Source organism: Saccostrea echinata, unplaced genomic scaffold (genome assembly GCF_033153115.1).
Source record: "Saccostrea echinata isolate AGI-Se365-2 ecotype Australia unplaced genomic scaffold, CSIRO_AGI_Sech_v1 ptg000001l, whole genome shotgun sequence".
Lineage (NCBI taxonomy): Eukaryota > Metazoa > Mollusca > Bivalvia > Ostreida > Ostreidae > Saccostrea > Saccostrea echinata.
This window is the reverse complement of record NW_026889750.1, coordinates 42238085-42260000: the sequence shown is the minus strand read 5'-3', so window position 1 is coordinate 42260000 and position 21916 is coordinate 42238085. Positions and strand designations below refer to the sequence as shown.

At 31.2% G+C, this 21916-nt stretch overlaps 1 protein-coding gene across 2 annotated transcripts in view; it reads left to right on the top strand.

The window, feature by feature from the left end:
• Positions 1 to 14732, top strand: part of LOC133191912 (alkaline ceramidase 3-like) — an 18304-nt gene extending 3572 nt beyond the window's left edge. The window contains exons 3-11 of one of the 2 annotated variants that reach the window (XM_061327674.1): positions 3816 to 3868; positions 6498 to 6550; positions 6909 to 6990; positions 7146 to 7181; positions 8045 to 8100; positions 12873 to 12974; positions 13328 to 13432; positions 14135 to 14180; positions 14436 to 14727. In XM_061327674.1, the coding sequence (XP_061183658.1) occupies positions 3816 to 3868; positions 6498 to 6550; positions 6909 to 6990; positions 7146 to 7181; positions 8045 to 8100; positions 12873 to 12974; positions 13328 to 13432; positions 14135 to 14180; positions 14436 to 14489 (587 nt within the window). In that variant the 3' untranslated portion in view covers positions 14490 to 14727. Of the gene's footprint in view, positions 1 to 3815; positions 3869 to 6497; positions 6551 to 6908; positions 6991 to 7145; positions 7182 to 8044; positions 8101 to 12872; positions 12975 to 13327; positions 13433 to 14134; positions 14181 to 14435 lie in introns of both variants that reach the window. The other variant, XM_061327681.1, reaches the window with a different exon arrangement.
• Positions 14733 to 21916: the final 7184 nt, after the last annotated feature.

The window sequence follows — 21916 nt, the reverse complement described above, 5'->3', positions numbered from 1 at the left end:
TCCTGTCAATCAAAATCATTCGACCCTGTGCAGGTGTGAAAGTTTCGTCACATCGAAGACGAAGTGCGAGTATTTCCAACAAGTTATAACATTTATTTTTATCATTTCTAGATTTGATACCAACATTTGAATAATAAATGAATAAAATATATTGGGCATTAACACTTGAATTTGAAACATACTCTCTGCCAATTTCAAATACCACCGCCGACACGTGTACATTGTGAACTACTATTGTTTTGTGACTTTTTTAGATGCATGTTTGTTTTGAGACTGAAATTTTTGTTCTAAAAAAGACCTTAACTTTTTTTAACAGGTTAATTAAAATTTTCTGGAAATACAGTACTGACTAAGTAACCGATTTAGGGGAAAAGGGGGGGGGGTTAATCATATCGAATGGCAAACATATAAAGTTACGGTGAAGAAAGAATTTTTTTCTCTATAACTATAGACTTTACATACATGTATTATAGTAGCGAAAATTCTGTAGTGCATTACATTTTAAATAAATATTTCCTTTAAATACACTATCAATTTAATTCGCTCCAAAGATAATAAATTAACAGGATATCCGCAGTACTATGTATAACTCTCAGAACTAGTTCTATCATATTTTCTGTAGTAACTGAGTTAAAAAACGCGTTAGAAATAAATATTTTCGTAATTTTGCTGCGTAATTATTTGACTTAGATAATTATATCTCCATTAACGATTTGTCGTCTTTAACAAAACAACAAAATTGCCCTTAGTTAAATTTAATATTTCAGCATCGTTCTACATAGGTACAGAATGTGCTTATAACAACATTTATTTTCCAGAGTAATTTAATAAATAACCTAATAGCTAAGTTAGAATAATAAAAATATATATCTTAGATATTTTCCCCCATGAAATAATGATTCTTCAAACACGATATGTTAGTTATTAAATTAAAAAATCTGTAACTCCTTACCTACAAAAAGATAAGTCCTTTCACTTGGGAGTTCCGAATGGCAATGAAAACTGAACGATAGGTGAACGCTGAACGCAAGGTGAACGCAAAGTGAACGGAACGAAGAGCGAACGCTGAACGCTTTGTGAACGGTGAACGCGAGCGCACGGTGAACGGTGAACGCAAAACTGTGAACGGAGAGCGAACGGTGAACGCACGGTGAACGAACGGTGAACGCACGCTGAACGAACGGTGAACGAACGGTGAGCGAACGGAAAAATGGGAAAGTAGAACGTTTCAGGGACTGTACCAGTAATGCATACATGTAATTATACCCATAATATTCTGTAACCAAAGTTTTGATTTTTATGACGTTGAGCTCTTGGAGCTCGAACGTCATCTAGCAAGCGCCCAGTTGAAATCGCGACCGGATATGTACGCGACCGAGTGTGTCAGTCGATGCATCCGCAATAGAAAATAGCAATAGCTATAAACCATTTCTTTGAAAACGCTCAAAATGAATAATAGCTTGAAAATAAAATTGCATCAACTATATCTGCAAATAATTCTATTGCAAAACAACAATATTATGTTTTATTCTCACACAAGAAAAATGTGATGGTTGTTGCGGATGAATTTCTACAGAAAGGGTGCGTGGAATGACATGAATAACATTTCGGAACGATAACCGTGTAACATAAACAACACAACAGGAGGTAAAATAATTACAAAATTACATAAACACGAATACTACAAGACTAAAAAGATTGAATTTCTAAATCTTAGCTTTACTTATAAAATCTTCTAACCAATTCTATCCTAAAAGCCGATGATATTGACCAGTATTACTGTATTTCTCCATTTCCTCCATTTCCCAGTATACCGTATACCACGCCCGATCGTAACTCGATCGTAATTGTAACAGAACAGAGTCTTGGTTGTAGTTTAGATGCAATCACTAATACAACGCTTTGACATTGGCAATTAGAAAAAATATTATATAAATTCATGAAATCCTTCATAGTTCTTCAACTGACTGATAAGAATTTAGCATGAACATGTTCGACGGTGTCTGGTCAATTCGAACCCTGCTCCATTCGGACCATGACATAAGGCCCCAGACTGTAATTGTGATATTTTGTTTAAAACTATTTTTTTTATTATGTCTCCTGAGTCACTCACTTGACTTATTGCTATCTTCAAATTCAAAATGATCTTTTGAAATTGTTTTTCTTCTTCGACGTCATTGAAGCCTTTCAGGCTTTTGATTTTTTTTTTTACCTGAATTTTATGATAATATGACTGAAATGTCCAGCCTTTGTCAACATATCACAGTAGTATAAAACCAATGAAAAAACCCCCTAAGTAATTACATAATTTCTTTGTACAGGCTATAATTCGTTCTTAGAATAGAAATTTTATGATGATTTACATATGAATCTGCTTCTCAACACTAAAACCAAAATCGTGGTATAAACATACTTGTAGTATAATTTAAACAAGAAACTGCATGTTTTAAATACAAGTAAATGCATGTATTTATATAAATACACCAGCATGTACATTATATAATAGTCCAGTCAATTTATCATGAAACATCAACTTATATTTATGCAACACAATTTCTTTTGTTATAACTTAACTAGAATTTCATGATACTTCATAAAATTTTACCCGGTAGTCACTTATTTAGAACTGATATAATACGTTTTCAAATTCCATTTTTAATATGCAGGTAGAGAATGAGTGGATAATTAATTCAAACAAAACACAGAACTGTTTGCCAGGACAATTTTTTTTACAGGATATAGGTTCATAAATTCATCTAGTAGTTTTTTATTACTTAGATTTTTTATAAAAAAAAAAAAACTATAACTCATCAAGGTAAAGTCACATATCAAAAATCAGCTCAATATCTGCAAGCATTTAGAAAAAAATTGCGGAAAACCCTGAAAAATTGAAAAGGTTGTAATTCCGTCAAAAATCATTGAAGCAGAACGAAATGCAAATTTGATCTGTAACTCATCAAGATACACTCACATACCAAAAATCAGCTCAATATCTGCAAGTGTTTAGAAAAAAAGTGCAGAAAAACAAGTGTGACAGAGGGACAGACAGACAGAGGGACAAACAGACGGACAGACAGATGGACGGACAGACTCCGAGAAAACACATAGTTCCCTCCGGTTTCACCGGTAGGGGACTAATAATCATTGACAAGTATAATTATTATTTTCTGAAATGTAAGCCATGCAGACTTAGCTAGTACTAGTTTCCAATGGCCCTCATCTCAACTTTAAATTTGTGATTGCATGTAGCTGTCAAGAAAAACAAGTTAACTTGAACTTTTCAACCAAAAAGAAAAATGATTGAGCAGACACTTTTATTATAAAAACATACAAAATGACATCACTTAACTCCATAGAGAAATATAAAAATGTATATTAATAAGCTGAATCGTACATATGCATAAATATATTCTTTGTGGAAAATTATGAGGTGTTCAGAGCACCATTCCTTGTGACTATTATACATAACAACACCATTTATTCTCTCATCAAAAAACTTAAATTTTTGTATTTACAACTTAGAGAGGCTCTTTTTTTTGCTTCTAGAAATTACACTTCTCACATACTGAAATATAATTGTTTTGTGTTGAAAAACCAAGTAAATCAACAGGATCAGTGTCCTAGCTTGCATAATTGTTTTAGAAAACTAGTATTTCTGTAGCTTAATTATCATTTAACTATAATAACTAGGCTGTACCTAAATCTGGCAATATTTAGTTAATATTAATATATTTAATCAATATTAATATATTTAGTTAATATATTTAGTTAATATTAATGTATTTGGTTAATATTAATATATTTCTTTTTTTCAGCTGTAGGATTTGGTTCTTGGTGTTTTCATATGACTTTATTATACAGTATGCAGGTTTGTTAACTTTGCTTTTTTTATCTGTTAAATGTAAGATCAAATGTTAACACATTTATAACATCTCCTTTAATCAAGTAATTTGGACGGAGCCTCAGGGTTTATTTCACTGGTAGGGGAGTTACTTAATAATGTCATAAGTTAGGATGCAGGTTTTTCATTATTTTTCACAGAATTTCCCATGGCGTACCCCTCCCTGCATTGAAAGGGTTGTGCATATCATCTCAACCTTCATTTCTCAGTCTTATACTGAATTCAAAATACTGTTATTGGTTGGTTTAGCAAGAAACATATCATGCATATCTTGAATTGAGTTTTCCCGGATACTTGATTAGTATGATTACAGGTATATGATTGTTTGATCTTTAGCTCTGCTGGTCTGCAGAGATCAGGAGAACTCATGCAATGGTAAGGTGCCTGTCATCCATTTAATAGCTATTCATCTTTTTATCTACTTGTCTATAAACACTTTTTCAAAATGCAACTATTCCTGGTCCAGTTTCAATAAAAATGTTACACAATTAGACTACACTAACTACCATAGTTGTCCCTTAGAATTGAAATAGCAGAAGACATTAAAAAAAGTAGAAGGGGGTCTGGAGTTCCGCCTCTAACAAGGGGTTGAGGGGAATACCAGAATAATTGGGGGATTACATCATTATAGTTGGGGAAGTTCCCCCAGATCTTAGGGACAACCATGAACTACACTAAATAAGATACATTACTCAGAAAACAGGTAAAGAGGTTTATGATTTTGATGAAAGATGTAGCCATGTAAATAAAAATAGAAATGTTCAAAACACCACTCCTCTTACAGTTTTTGTCCGATTTCAATAAAACTTGGTACACAAGTAGATTATAATACTGAGATACATAACTCATTATGTAGACCCAGGTTTTTGTGCCCCTTCATGAATATGACCTGGGCATATAGTGTTTGTCATGTCCGTCTTCCGTCCTTCCGTCTGTCCTTCCGTCACACTTTGCATTTAGCTCTGTTCAAAGCTCAGTTTCATTAAAACTATCCAAGATATTTTTATCAAACTTCATATGCTGATAGACATTGATGAGAGCTATGCAACTGCATAAACATTTTTTGACCTTGACCTTTCCTTTGACCTTGACCTCACTTAAATTAGTGTTTAGCTCAGTTTTAAAGATACCATACAAGATAGTGTAATCAAACTTCATATGTTGATACATACTGATGTAAGCTAATCAACTGCATCAGCATTTTTTGACCTTGACCTTTCTTTTGACCTTGACCTCACTTTTCTCAAATTAGTGTTTGGCTCAGTTTTAATGAAACCATTCAAGATATTTTTTGCAAACTTCATATGCTGATACATACTGATGAGAGCTATTCAACTGCATCAATATTTTTTACCTTGACCTTTCCTTTGACCTTGACCTCACTTATCTTAAATAAGTTTTTAGCTCAGTTTTAAAGATACCATTCAAAATAGTGTTATCAAACTTCATATGCTGATACATACTGATAAGAGCTTTTCAACTGCATCAACATTTTTTGACCTTGACCTTTCCTTTGACCATTGACCTTACTTTTCTTAAATTAGTGTCAAACTTCATATGCTGATACATACTGATGTAAGCTATTCAACTGCATCAGTATTTTTTCACCTTGACCTTTCCTTTGACCTTGACCTCACTTTTCTCAATTTGTGTTTAACTCAGTTTAAAAGAAACCATTCATAATATTTTTATCAAACTTCGTATGCTAATACATACTGATGTAACCTTTTCAAATGTATCAACATTTTTTGACCTTGACCTTTCATATATTTTGAATTAGTGTTTAGCTCAGTTTTAAATAAACTATTCAAAATATTTTTATCAAACTTAATATGCTGATACGTATTTATGAGTTCTATTCAACTGCATCAAAAATGTTTGACCTTGAACTTTTCTGGGACCTTGACCTCACTTTTCTTAAATTTGCATTTTGCTTAATTTTAAAGAAACCATTTAAGGTACATTTTTGTAAGCTTATGCATTTATACATAATTTGGTGAGAATTTATCATCTATATCAAACGTCTTAGATTTCAATTTCAATTTTAAAGAAACTATTCAAGATATTCTCATCAAATTTCATACACTTATACAAATTTTCATGTTGCATTACTAATATACCCTCGGCGGGGCATTCATGTCCTATGGACATATTTCTACTTTGATTTTGACAAACTGTACTCCTCCTTTACTTTTAGTCCATTTTCAGTAAAATTTACAACACAGAGACTAAACCAGGAATCATTTTTATTCTCTATATTGGTGGTGCCATATAGTTTCAAGTCCAAAACAGTAGAGCTACAGTCTCTTTAGAGACTCCTGGTTTTTTGTTGTTTTTTTTTAAAATATAGATGCTTGAATATATTGTCGGATTCCTTGAATGCATTGTTTAATTAATTTACTGGTTTTTTTTTATAAAAAGGTATCTTAATCTAGTATGTTTTGTTTTCCCCTCAACATGTTGTCAACATACTAGTGCCTAATAAACTGAGGGTGCCTAATAAACTGAGGTTTATTTGACATATAGTTGAGAAGTTTATGATGTATTGATATAAAGCTTTTGCATCTAATAATTTCTCTTTCTTGTTATTTTACAGCTTTTAGATGAGTTACCTATGATCTATGGAGCAGCTTTCCATTTGTATTCAGAGTATGTTTATCTAATTTCCTCTGAAAGAATGTCATGAAGAGTCATAAACACAAGATTGATCAGCTTAAAAAATAAGACAGAGCATATGCCTTGCATCTTATGAATTTTTGTGTATTATCACGTTTTATGCTAAAGTAAAAAAAAATTAGTTTGTTTATATGCCAGTAGTTTATGAAACTCAATATCAAAAAAACGTAAATTTTTGCCAGCAAATATTTCTCACAAGAATCTTTGTCAATACCAATAACAATGAATATTTAATTTAATGACATCCATATGATATGTAGCATTTTCATGCCTTTATTGTGGTAACATTATAGGAGTAGACCTAAGACACATATATTATATATTTCTCCAGCTTAGAAGTCACTAGTCCACTGAATCATAAGAATCGACCATTACAGATTGGTCTGGCTATATATTGTGCTGTTGTCACTGCAGTAAGTAACAAAATGACAATCTAAATTACCAGATACTGTGATTTAAGTAACACTGCAATGCAGCATTTTATTGCATTAATTATACATGTAAGAGCACTTGTATTGTAAAGTAGTCACTTGACATTTAATTTGCATTTTTTAATTTTTTTTTTCAGTTTTACTTATTCAGCAAACATGTGATATTTTTTCAGGTAAGTACATGTATTGTATATGTGAGATTTTTAATTTTTAATGTGCTAAGAGGAATCTTAAATGCTAAAAACAAAAATTGATGGTATTGATTAATCATTTCATACAAGCTTTTGATATTTATTTTTTATTTATTTGGTATAACACCAAATAAAGAAATTTTCCATTAATGTCACTTAATCCTCTCCATCAGTCAATGGCTGACTGGCAATTGTACAGGTAAATCTGCACTTATATAAAAAAAAAATGCTCTTGATGAGCCAGTCCTTATCTCAGAACACTCCCATTTATCAATATCACCATTCATAAGGTTAATTCTGACTGTTAAAAAAAAGTCGAATAAAAAATGTACAGATAAGTTATGGTTGTACCACTGACATCTGTGACAAGTAAAAGGTCAGAAGCAGGTAAACAAAGCACTATGTCTATAATTCTTTTTTTTTTTTTTTGGAAGTCTTTCTTCTTTTTTTTTTTTTGGTTTCTCTTCTGTTTTTTTTAATTTACAAATTTTTATTTAAAAAATATTGTAGTTTTGTAAAAATTTATGCATGCAGGGCTGTGTAATTTAAAAAGAAAATGTACTATATTTTGTATGAATGTGATAAAGCAGTGGCTCTATTTCTATATTTTGTACCAATGTGATAAATTCTACACTAAATAAGATAAAAAAAAATACCTCATAAAAGAAATGAGAAATGTTTGGTTCTCACCTCAAAAGATCATGAAGAAGTGTGTATTTTGTTAATGTGTGCCAGAGCATACAGTATATTACCAGTGCTGTATATATACTAAGCATGTATTGAAAAACTTGTTTCATAATAAAAGTTTGAATTTCTACCTGTTATGTACACATCTTTTCTTTCAGGTTTCTTATGGTTTTCTAGTCACTTTAATGGTTCTCTCAAGTGTCAGGTTAATGTTGTAAGTACATGTATTAATCATTATAAACAGTTTTAATATTTTTAATATTATTCTATGTTTATTATGATACCACAGACAGTCTCAGTTTGGCTTCTGTTATCGACAGTTGTTTGTCATCTGCAAACCTGTCATATTATCTGTAATTTTCTGTTGGAATCACCTGACTAGGAAATGTTTCCCTTTAGTGAAGTTCCACTTAATCTTGCCAGTATCTTGTTAAACACCTGATATAAAGACCTCTATAGGTATCCTTCTTAAAGCAAATGAGAATGGTTAAATGTGGGCCATATAAAGGATCCTATTTCTTTTTTGAATATATAAGAAAAAAGATCCAGAATCATATAAAAGTAGATTTATTCTTGATAAAATCCCCCAAATCCTCCCAATTCATAAAATATATGTTATAGTAGTCTAGTGTTTCAACATTTTACATACCAGTACCTTTAGAATATAAATAAAAAAAAAAAAACTTTGTTGACATTTGTCATATTATTATAAAGTTCTTAAGAAATGTCATATTTGTTCAAATCATGAGCCTGTGGCTATAGAGTTGAGCCATAAAGAGGTACAGAGTTTTTGTATTTGGAAAAGTGCAAGCATCATTGTGAAGTGTAAATTATAATTTGTTCACCCAATGCATAATGTGGTAAAACCATGTGGGCTTGTATGCGGCCCACCCCTCATTTATTATGTTTTATCATTAACAGCATCACTTACACAAATGGTTACATTTCTTAAGGAAATATGTTTTAACCTGTATTCACATTACTTCTTGCACACTTAAAGACTAGCATGTTTATAATCACTGTTGGTGATCTGCACCGGGTAAAGCTCTACTCATATTGCATCATCTTGTCACCCTTTTTTACTTGCTGCGTATTAGCGATAATTATCCATCTAATAAGCTTACTTGAGACATTTGTGTTCTAATCATTGTTCAACTGTAAACAAAAATACATCATGTACATTTATAATGAAGCCAATACATGGCATCTATAATGTTAGGGCAAATAACAGAATGAATCAATAGTGAGAGGTGTAACATACTCCATAAATCACACACTAGGATTCTTACTTGACATACAGTGATATAAAAATTTAGTATATTTCACGAGGTAATTGACTAAACGTTTTTCTATCAATTTAATATTGTTATTAAAGGGCAATAACTCATTCTTTCAATGCAGATTCAGAAAGGTGTTACTACATGAAATAATCAAAGTACTGAAAGTACTGAAAGCCGGGCTTTAATATATTCGAGTGTATTGTCTAATCCTAAATTAGTACATATTTGAAAATCTTTCTTTCTGACCATTGATATTTAACAGGTAGAGTTTGTATGATTATGATTAACAATAACCCATCTACCAATAATTAAAATTTACGGTCCAGAACCCAACGTTAAGACCCCAGGATAGGACTTAGTGATCTTTTTAATGAAAATACATTTATACCTTTCTAAACATTAAGCTCACAATGGTTATGCATGGTAACAGTGCACTTTGAGTGGTTTTGCTGATTCATACAGGCACATACATAGTATCGGAGGAGCTATGGGTGTCACCATTTTTCAAACAAAAACTTTTACAATGGACAATGTACATTGAAAGGTTGCTTGACTCTTCACAATCAAATTTAAATTGGAACTTTCATCTCACTCTTCGTAATATAAACCAGGTATTTATCACGAGCGACGAACAGATTTACTAAAAGCAAAATGGATAGTCTAATTTTAATTAGATTGAACCCATCATTTTTTTGTAGCATATTAAAAGTACGGTAATTTGGTAATGAATTAATGAAATTCGAAATGTGAAAGTAAGTTGTAGCCCACCCCTATTCCTTCTCCAACGGAATAGGATTTTCGGGTTTGGACAATTCTCCTTTTTTCTGATAATGATACTACATGCCTGTATTAATCAGAAAAGAAATATTCTTTATTTTTGGTCCTCTAGGAAACCAGCTGCACGAAAATTATAATTATCTAATCTTTATGACATGACTATGAGTCTAGTTCTAGTTCCAGGTTCGGCCATAATGGTCATTGCCTGAGAAAATCATGATGTATTCAGGTCTTTATGGCTCGTACATAGATGGCTCTTCATTCTGAACAGGAAGTTTTGAAGCAAAGATTAACCAACTTTTTCTGAAAAAATTATAATGTGTTGTACTTAGATAAAGACTTATGAACATTTTTATATGTTGTTTTCTTTTAATTATATATTAACATAAACGATTTTTATTTCCCAGCACCCTTGAGAGCTTGCATGTGTTTTAAGACCTTTTTTTTGGAATGCGCGCGCACGCTCAATATACTGTAAAGCGCTTTGGGAGTACATACGAGATGAATCCAAGGTGAGAAGTCTCGAACAAAATTTTCACATTCAAAACATACCATTGACTTTTCACTAAAAATTTGATCTGAATTTGTAAGCATAAAAATTTTCGATTATTAAAATTTCGATTGATTATTAAATGGGTATATATTGGATCTCCCATGATTTGTAGTTGGATATGATTTTTATTCAACGAGTTGTGTGTTTTTTATCCCCGAGCCTTGGCGAGGGGATAAAAACACACAACGAGTTGGATAAAAGTCATATCCAACTACAAATCATGGGAGATTCTTTTTATCCCTTGTTTAATACTTCACAACCAATGTTTTACACTGTTTTATATAGGACACCACTTTATTTTACTTCATCACGCTAACGCAAAAACCATTGTGACGTCACAACTGCACTTAACTGTGGATTATGAAAAATTTATCCAATGAGTCATATCCACGGGATAAAGGGGTAAACATGGGATAAAAATAATTATTTTATATATTATACATAAACATATTCACATGAAATTTCTATCTTAAAGTTTACATTTTTATTTATTTATATTCCATGCTTCACAGAATATAAATCTTTATCCATTTAAGTCATTTAAATTAATACTATTAAATTAGAATATTAACCAAATGGAATCGCATTGTTTATTTCATATTATGAAAGAAAACAAATAGTTTTGAACTTCATTTACATCACCTTTACACAAGATCTTAGTCGCTCGCGTGGCGCAGTGGTAAGAGCGTCTGCTCTAGAGTCGCGAAGTAAGGAGTTAATCCTTACGTCGCGGGTTCGAATCCCACCGTGGGACGTGGAGACCGGTCCTTCCGTTGAGACCGTATAAACCGAGGTCCCGTGTCGCAATAGGTACTTGCACGAAAAAGATCCCTCACTGCTCAATGGCCGTAAGTGCCGAGTATAGGACAAAATTTGGAGCTCTCCACCGGCAAGTGGTAGTGTCTCCATATGAGTGAAAAAATTTTCGAGAGGGACGTTAAACAACATACAAACAAACAAACACAAGATCTTAACCATCATAAGGATTTTTGTTCGAAATTATTTATTAGAAAGGAGAAAGTTATTTTAATTGCATTCAGGGTTATCGAAGTAATACCGTATTTTCAAACCCTTTTCTTTAAACGCATTAAAATTTTAACTTTTTTATTTGAGTAGTAATATATTGAAAACATTACAGCATTACCAGTATTACAACTGTAAGATTAATCTTCATGAATATTTACATACATATATCATTAGGCTAAAAAATTTTTGTTTGTTTCCGGTTATACCCGACTGACCTCCTACACATTTTTTATTTTTTTTTTTTAATTCTACCAATAACATATGGCTAGTGAGGAGAATATATAAGTCATTTGTTTTATTTAATGTCACTAATTTAAACATTTAAGGTCACTAATTTTAACTTTTAAGAAAACAATTAATTTTTTACAAAAAATGTTTGTCTGTCAATTGCCAAACTTTTTTTAAAAAGAATGTTGAACCATATGGTTTGCTGATTTTTCTTCAGATATATTTGAATTAGAATTTAATTTTTTAAAAAAAAATTATATTCATATTGGTTTTATAATTTATGTAATTCATAGTTAAAGAAATGCACATATTTTTAGAGATATTCTTAAAGTTTCAAACAAACAGTACTTTTATCGCCGACTAGATACACCAGATACACCATGTACAATTGTCAGGCGACCTAATTCAGGTATAACGCACATTAATTAATTCTTTAAACTCCAATTTACTTATCTATTTATTTGCTGAAAGACAAAACAGAGAATATAACCACTCACATAACATCGACGAAAACGATATGAAATATAGTAACCTGTCGAAAAGCCCACGCTTATTGAAAATAGTTCGCTTACAATATGCATTCAGTAGCGTATGTGCACAAATTGTTATATCACGATTACCCTAATAAAGTAAATATCTAATTCCTCTTTCAATTTAATTCTCAAACAAAAATATTGATCAATTAACAATTCCGTAGATTGAGATGTAAAAAATATTTGTTTAAGTATTGTCTTTCAATATGACTATTTTGTTTATCGGAAGCGTCTGCTTTGACGCTGTTAGGCTTTTTGTTTACTTTTCTGAACATGTGCTATTTATAGTAAGGCAGTCGATCACGATGCCTACAGCCAGGACTTTGCTTTCAGCAAAGCCCGGCTAAAAACTAATCCGTATTCAAATTGAAATTCAAAATAATAAAGCTGTTTCAGAAGTGATTGAATAGTAGAACTATTGGACAATTTAACAAATAAATTCTAAAACTTTTCATAGCAGGAACAGTGTAATACTGGTACATGTATATGAATTTAAATTGATAACTAAATACATGTATGCTACGCTTTTCAAGAATTTATTTTTGTGAACATACCAGAACTCTTCCAAGACTCTGACTACATATTTCAGAAACTATGAGCACAACACGCCTCTGTATATAACTGGTCTTGTTACTTATATGACTGGCTTTATCCTCTGGAACTTAGATCAACATTTCTGTGGAAATCTCCAGTACGTATTGCTAATAGTATGAGGACTGTAAAATGCTGTTTTCTTGGATATTTATATTAAGAGTTGTATGAAAATATTTTTTAATTATCTAATTTTTGAATAAAGCAGAATTTTATTTGTATGCAGTAATAAGCATGCATAAACTGTTATTTCAAAATTAGAAATGTTGTAACAAAAATCTGAATGCCTTGATTCAGAACACTAGTAACAAGAACAAGTAGAAAATTTATCTGTATAACAAACTCAGAAGTATTAATAGAAATATAATGCTGATGAGTTGCATGAATTATAATAGCATGAAGTAATAATAGCTGTATGCATAATAACTGTTGAAATTTATCACCGTTTTGCAGGCTCATAAGAAAAGAATATCTAGGGGTGTTTGCACCAGTTTTCCAGCTTCACGCCTGGTGGCACATCTTGGCAGGGACTGGTACCTACCTCTCAGTATTATTTAGGTAAAACACAAATTAACCAAATTGTTGGGATTTTCTGTGGTTGTCCAATTTTTGCAGAATATGCAGGTCAATCAAATTTGCAAATATTATGAAAAAAATTATTTTTACTTCAGTGTTTGTGTATAGATGATGAACAATATCCCAGATCAATTTATAATAAAAAATAAGAGAAAGTAAATATAAGCACTCAGTTATTATTTTTTGATTTCATCAGTCATGTACAGCACCTGGCTGTGTCAACAAATTATCATACCACGCTAATGCTCTGTATTTGTCGGTATGGTCAGATGCTTGTTATACAACTGATAACATCCAAAAATAATAATTCAGTGCTTTAATAATTGAACTCAAAATGCAAAATTACTTTTTACTGTTAACTTAATATGATTCACATCATCTTGTATTAAAAAGAAGTGGATAGAATATCACTGTTGAATAATATGTACTAATTCAATAGCAAATGTTTGACAGCTAGATGATCAGGCAGTTACAATAATTGTCAAAATTTCTTATGGAGTTAAATAACATATGAGTTTACAGGAAGATTGACTTAGGGTTGAAAAATAAATCTCCTGTTTGTCAATTTGATGTAAATTCAAATATACACTTTCCCTTGTCAATTCTTTCTGTTCTAAAACTATAGTTGTATTTTTTCATATTTATACATGTATAAGTCATGAGTAAGCAGTTCCTTTTTTTTAGTGCTCACACGAGATATTTATACCTGGGAATGAAGCCTGAAATTAAGGTATGCTACTGTCTGTTTATAAATCTTATGTCAGAAAAGCTCTTCCTTCAAAAAGGTCATTATGTCTTATGTTTGGCTTCAGATAAAGACATTAAGTGAATTGGACTCTAAGGATTGTATGTGTGTTTAAAACATGCACAAAATTTTGTCGTACATTTTTTACAGTTTAGAAAATTTGCATTGTTTTTGATGAGACATATGCTCTTAAAACCAGGACTAGGAAAATAAAACTGATTAACTGTTCTCTTTGTATAGTTCTGGATGGGATTCTGGCCTTACTTAAGACTACGGAAGCAAAAGAAGGAGTAGATAACTCTTACCAGACTCACCATAGAGGCCGTCAAATCCTTCCAATTTATCTAACTACTGCCGTGTATACAATACGTTTACATGATTATACATCTATGCTCTTATTATTTTTGTATGCTTTGTGCCATCTATCAGACTATTTTTTAAAGGATATTTATAACTTTATTTAACATATTGTTTTTTCCTTAAAGTCAAAGAAACATATCATTTTTAGAAAATTAAATATTTAGGTATTAATGCATTCTAAAGAAAAAAATCAGGATTTTTGATATTTACACATGCACAATTTTTTTTATTATTGTTTGTTTTGTTATAGTTTAAAGCAGTTTAAGATTTATTATTGACAGTTGACTGTAGATTTGTGGTACCCGTATTAAATCCTATTCTGAGTCAAAACATATAGAACTGAGTTGAAAACATGTTCATGAACAAGTAATGCATCTTTTATCAAAGTGACTGCTGCTACATGTATAATCTAAGATGCTAGGGCATGAACTGGCCAATATTTTCTGCCTTTTCTGGACTTAGATTTTTTTTTCTAACTTTTTCATCTAATCTGAGAATTCGACTCTCAGGTCATTGTATTGAACAAGGTCATTTTAAATCTAGAAAGGAAGATAACATTCTAAATAAACTATTGGCCCGGTGTGTAGCAATGCTTAATTTTAAATGCTCATTGGAAAAACAAAACAAAACAGAACACAAAAAATCAGATCAGTTTAAATGAGTGTAGGTAAAAATCAGTGTTAGAAAAATAGTTATTCCCCCCTGAGGGTGATCATGGTATGTTGGTTTTCATAAATGAAATTCTACTTTGCTAAGAGAAGTAATTACCAGCAATCTTGCAGTTGAATATAGGATAAATAATATGAATTATACATACAGATAGATATGATCTGTTCAGTTTTGTTATAACATGGATTTTGCATGCATTAATTAATTTTTCTTGTAATTTTATATGTACTCCTGCATGCACAGAAAATTTAATTGGAGTACATTCACAAATATAAATATTTAGAATGAAAAATTCTACATTTCCATAAAAATAAGAACAAAACCAATTAATCCTTGATCTGCCTTTCTGTCAGTTTTTTTTCAAGCAATTTATTTTTGGACAAGGCTCTGTTTCATTTCATTACTCAGAGATTGGAATACAATTCTTTTTTTCCCTCATCAACATGACCTCAGATTTTGGGGTTGATACAATTTAGCTTTTCTCTCAATTACATGCAATCACAATTTTTTTTTCTTAATGGGCTTCTAAAATAAGGAGTAGTTCTGAAGAGGTTTTGCTGATGATTGTTCAGTATTACTGGATTTTTATGTTTATTGATGCTAATTAACTTGTAATTATTATACACGTTTTGTGATAAACATGCTTTTTTCCACAATAAATAAGCTTACTATTAGGACAATATCATTTTGTCTCCCTTTCAATGCAATAAATTTGGTTGGTGTATGTATGTATTAATTATATTACTATTATACATTGTACATGTACTTTTCTACTTGTATGTGTAAAATATGATTTGCATTATTTACACAGTGTTAGAGAATGTTTAAGAGCTCTTTATATAAAAGCTGATACTATTATTTGTAGTGATATCTGAACATTAAACACAGCCATGAATGACATGACTTAAAAGTGGTGAGTTCATTTCTTAAGTTCTGCATGACTTTTAAAATGAAGTTTATCTTCTTTTTTTCAGAATTTGTTGTAGTTAACTTTATAATGTTAATTATCAGATGAGGAACTTTGACCCAGTTTTGATATTTTGGTTCAGATGTTCTAGAGAAGTATAAGCCAGATCTTGAATATTACAGGGTATGCTAGCTTATTTTTTGTTAGCATTGTATATTTATTATTATTACATGTAAAACTTGAAATCCTTTATTTTGCTGAGTGATTTGTCTTGGAACTCACCAATATTAAGCTGTGTTATTTGTGACTGATTCATTGGTTGTGGGATTTTCCTATATATATATATATATATATATATATATATATATATATATATATATATATATATATATATATATATATATATATATATATATATATATATATATATACAATGTACATACGCAGGTGATTATCCAATGTAGATATATGTACATGTAGATCAAATATAGAGGTTGTGTTATTGATCAGTAGTTATAGTTATGTAATACATTATAACGGAGACAATATGTCATTAGCCTGCCTTCATTTCTCACACAATTTTACAAAGGGTTTAAATGTTTAAAAAAAAATGCAATGAAGTATAAAGGAATGTTAACTTAAAGAATATACATGTAGGTATATATCTGTCAGAAAATGTGACCACATGACTAAATTTGTTTTTGATTTTTTTTTGGTGTGCTTGTTTTTTTTTTTTTTTATTTGACTGTATTACATTAATAGTCACTGATGCTATTCACAAAAATGAAGACACAATTATTTATTTGTGAATTTTCTTTATAAAAGAAGGATATGATTTGCATTTCAATTTTGGAAAAAAAACTGTACCAAACATTGCTGTAAAATCAAATTGACTCAATCAAATATACAGTAGGACGTGTACTAAAATTAAACTGACCTAATCAAACACAAAAGGACCCTGCACTAAAATTAAATTGGCCGAATCAAACACAAAAGAATCATGCACTAAAACTGTATGAAGCAAACACATGGGAAATTGACTTATATAAAAGGACCCTGCACTAAAGTTGAATGAAACAAAAACACAGGAGGACCCTGTGCTAAAATTAAACTTACCGAATCACACACAGAAAAGCCCTGTATTTTTTTTAAAATGCAGGACCAGTTTATCTTCCTTTCTATCCAGGTAGCATAATTAAGGGGACCTGGTGGTCAACAAATTACCCAACAGATCCACCTAAGTGTATTAAATATGATCTAGCCATAAACCATTACATGTACATGTATATAGAAAAGAAGAAAAACCACACATGTTCCAGCTATAATATTTAGTGAAGTTTTCTATATTTTTATAGAGAGTTCCTTTTTTCCGGGAGGTTTAAATAATTTAAAAATGCAGCCAAGAACACCCCATCCTCTTCAGTCATTTACACAATATTGATATCATTATGTTTTATAACTCTAATGGTTAAGCAGGTAGACTCTACTTATCATGATAAACAAATCTACATGGTATTTTGATTTCCTTAACATTTTGAACAAGAAAAATGGAAATATTCAACTGTTGTGAATGACTTGAAATGTTTTGAGAAAATATGGCATATGATTATGGTGCTACTCACAGAAAACATTGGCATTTGCTCTCTTAGGATGAACATTTTTAGATTCCACATGGGCATTTTATTTATGATGTGTATTAACATGCTCTTTTGTACATTAATCAGCATGTCCAGTAACAAAATACATGTTAAGGTTCATTCCATGCTTATCATATGCAGTCAAAAGTAATTAAGTTATAAAAATTCAAGGAGGATAGAATAAAAACAAACAAAAAAGTTAGTACATTTGATTAGAATTAAAAATGATATCTAATGAACCCCTCAATGTACATTAAAAATCATGATGATATTTTTTAAAACATTTTATTTTTTATTACTCATTTATGAAGCTGTCTTGCTTTAGTTCACATTTACTTGTAAGAATGCTCAAACTTGGTGCCTCATCAGATTATCTATTCTTCCTCTTATTTTTTCTTTCTTCATAATATGCTTTTTATGAGAGAGTATTTGTAGTCTTTATTCCATGTTGAATTGTATACTTTTTGTATCCTTAATAAAACTTTTTTTTTTAAAATAAAACTTGTTTATCACATCCACAACCAACATCCCATTTAAATACTTTATACAATGTACAATCATGTATTCTTTTAACATAAAAATGTATGTCTGTCATTAGAGGGAAAACTTACTTTTTGGGAACCCAGTGAATTTTTTTTCATTCAATTTTAAACTGACAAGAAATACATGTATTTTTTGAAATTTCAAAAATTTGAATTTTTCACTTCATTTTTGTTCATTGATTAAATAATTCAGTTACATATTATTATAATAAATATATACATGTAGATGTATTATTATAGTGGGATTTAAAATTATTTTACATACATAATGATCTACAGCAGGTTAGCAGAGAATGTTAAGTACATGTAAATGTTAGATATCTGCAGTAGGCTAGCAGAGAATGTAAAGTAAATGTTAGATATCTAAAGCAGGCTAGCAGAGAATGTAAAGTAAATGTTAGATATCTACAGTAGGCTAGCAGAGAATGTAAAGTTAATGTCAGATATCTACAGTAGGCTAGCAGAGAATGTAAAGTAAATGTTAGATATCTAAAGCAGGCTACCAGAGAATGTAAAGTTAATGTTAGATATCTAAAGCAGGCTAGCAGAGAATGTAATGTAAATGTTAGATATCTAAAGCAGGCTAGCAGAGAATGTAATGTAAATGTTAGATATCTACAGCAGGTCAGCAGAGAATGTAATGTAATCATTAGATATCTACAGCAGGCTAGCAGAGAATGTAATGTAATCATTAGATATCTACAGCAGGCTAGCAGAGAATAAAATGTAATTGTTAGACATCTACAGCAGGTTAGCAGAGAATGTAATGTAAATGTTTGATAAGCATATCCCAATGTAGTTGTTATATATTTCCCAATGTTTGTTGTAGAATACTAGATACTAGATTTTCGGTGGATGGAAGAAATCAAATAATTTCGATTCCATTTTTCTTTTCGTTGAACACTGGCATTCTTCATACAATGTAGTATCGAGTTTTGGGCAATGAAAACCAAATGAGTGACATTTTAAGATCACTACTGATTTTTATGTTATTCAAAACCATAATATTCCATGCTGTTTGGGAGTGCATGATCTAAAGTTTTCTGTTATTTTTGTCTGCAGAGTTTAAGAATTGTAACTTTGTTTCCAAAGCAATGTAGTTTATTATATTTTCCATATTTCAAAAATCTCAAAATTACAAATTGTTACTGTGATAATAAAGTAATTAAAAATATTTATATTACTGCATTATTTTTGTAAGTGTGTGTTGAAAGTTGCAGAATAGAAAAGCACTTTTGCTCCTAACTGAGCAGTGTTTTTCACCACAGTTCTAAATTCCGCCCAGGCCAGTGCCTTGCTGACATGGAAAAAATCAACATTTTGGGGTACTGGGGACTATTTGCAAAACTTCTTTCCAGGACAGATTTGGTCAATAGGTGAACCTGTTGAATAAACATTTACCTTGTCAGCAAATACAATTTATCATTAAGTCAAATGCTGACTGACGTTTTTCATACTAATTGTTAGGCCATTATTTACATGCTGAATTGTCAACGGATTTTTCCATTATTTCCCGATCATGACAAGGAGCACACGGTGGGTGTGACCAGTCGGCAAGGGATGCTCACTCCTCCACGGCACCTGATCCCACCTCTGATGTTTTAGAGGTCTGTGTTTGCTCTGCTCCAAATTTGTATTGTTTAATGGACATTTGAGCTTTAATAAATACTCTTCATATATATATTTAAATATACTTCATGCAAGTACTTGAAACATTTCTTTTGTGTCAAAATTTTTTACATGAATACTTTGATCACTTATTCTTGGGATATTTTGGTATTATTTTTGAGGAATTTTGGAAGGGAGAACTACTAAAATCCAATGGTAATTGTTATTTATAAACATGAGGCATATGGGCCACAATGCTCCCCTGAGTCACTGGCCCTGCTGTTCATCACATTTTCCCCCTTGTATTAATTTGATTTCCCATTGTGGCCCAATTAACCCTACCCCCCGGGGTCCATTATTTTAGCAATTTAGAATCTACACTATCTTTTGGAGCTTCCACATAAGTTTCACTATTTCTGGACCAGTGGTTCATGAGAAAAAGATTTTTAAAGATTTGTCCTGTATATTTCAATGTAAACTTTGATTCCCTATTGTGGTCCCACCCTTCCTCCAGGGGGTAATGATTTGAACAGTTTAGATTATACACTACTTCTGGAAGCTTCCACAGAAGTTTCACTATTACTAGCCCAGTGGTTCTTTAGAAGAAGATTTTAAAAGATTTTTTTCTACCCCCTTGGGGTAACCTGTGAGGTCCATAATTTGAGCAATTTAGAATCTCACTACCTCTGGAAGCTTCCACATAAGTTTCACTATTCCTGGCCCAGTGGTTCTTAAGAAGAGGATTTTTAAAGATTTTAAAGTCCTGTATTTTTGAATGTGAACTTTGATTCCCTATTGTGACCCCACCCTTTCCCCAGGGGGCCATGATTTGAACAGTTTAGAATCTACACTACATCTGGAGCTTCCGCATAAATTTCATTATTTCTGGCCCAGAGGTGGAACCAGTGGTTCTTGAGAAGATTTTTTAATGACCTCTCTTATTTTTGTCTTTTCTTGATTATCTCCCCTTTGGAAGAGGGTTTGGCCCCATTGCCTCATTCTAACAATTTAAATTTCCTCTTTACCCAAGGATGCTTTTTACCAACTATTACTTTGGCTAAAATTGGCCCCGAGATTCTTGAGAAGTTGAAACTTGAGCTTTCAGCTCAGGTGAGCTAAAAACATTGAGTGATTTTTTTTTTTTTACATTTTCAGTGAAAGTTACCTGTATAAATGCTATTGTAAACATACTTAACATTATAGTGGTAATCATATTTTATCACATTTTTGCCAACTCTTATTTTTTAATTCAAGTACAGACTTATATATGATTTGAAAGTACCGGTATATATAAAGAAGCTTTGCTGCAAATGCATTGATTTATTTTAATGCTATTCAAGTGATGAGCATAATTGCACTATATTTATTTTGAGTGCACTAATTCATATACATTCATTTACAGTATTAGCAGAGTATACTTTAGTATGCCTTAAATTCCAGTAGCCTTCCAGTTTTGTCTTGGTCAGCTGGGAACTTATTCTATTTCTACACACAACTCTCTTTGAGTTAGCTGTGAGTTCATGTGTTTATACACAACTTTGCTAAAAATCTGATCGTTGGTTTTCAGATTTTTTATCAACCACTGCTTGTATTATTTCTTGAATTATCCCCTCTTGTTTTATGGTTACTTTCTTTTTGTAAGTGTAAGCCCTGGGTCCAAGAATATTCTATGACAAATATGTTGAATATTGTTGCAGAGGACCTTGAGTTATATTTTTGGAAAAAGCTGACATACCAATTGGCTGAAATGAGTCGCAAGATCATAAAACGATCCACTTAAACGAAGTTCTAATCAACTAAATTGTCATATAGATTAATGTGGCAAGCATTTATATCATGACATTTCTTAATGTTGACTTACAACACTTCAAATTTTACGTAGCATTTTTGAGTAATATTACATTTTATTATATGATTGAATAATTTCCCTCTTTCTGATTGGCTGAGATCCAACAATGTTAGAAAAATACTATGTTATATTGACCTACACGTGACCTT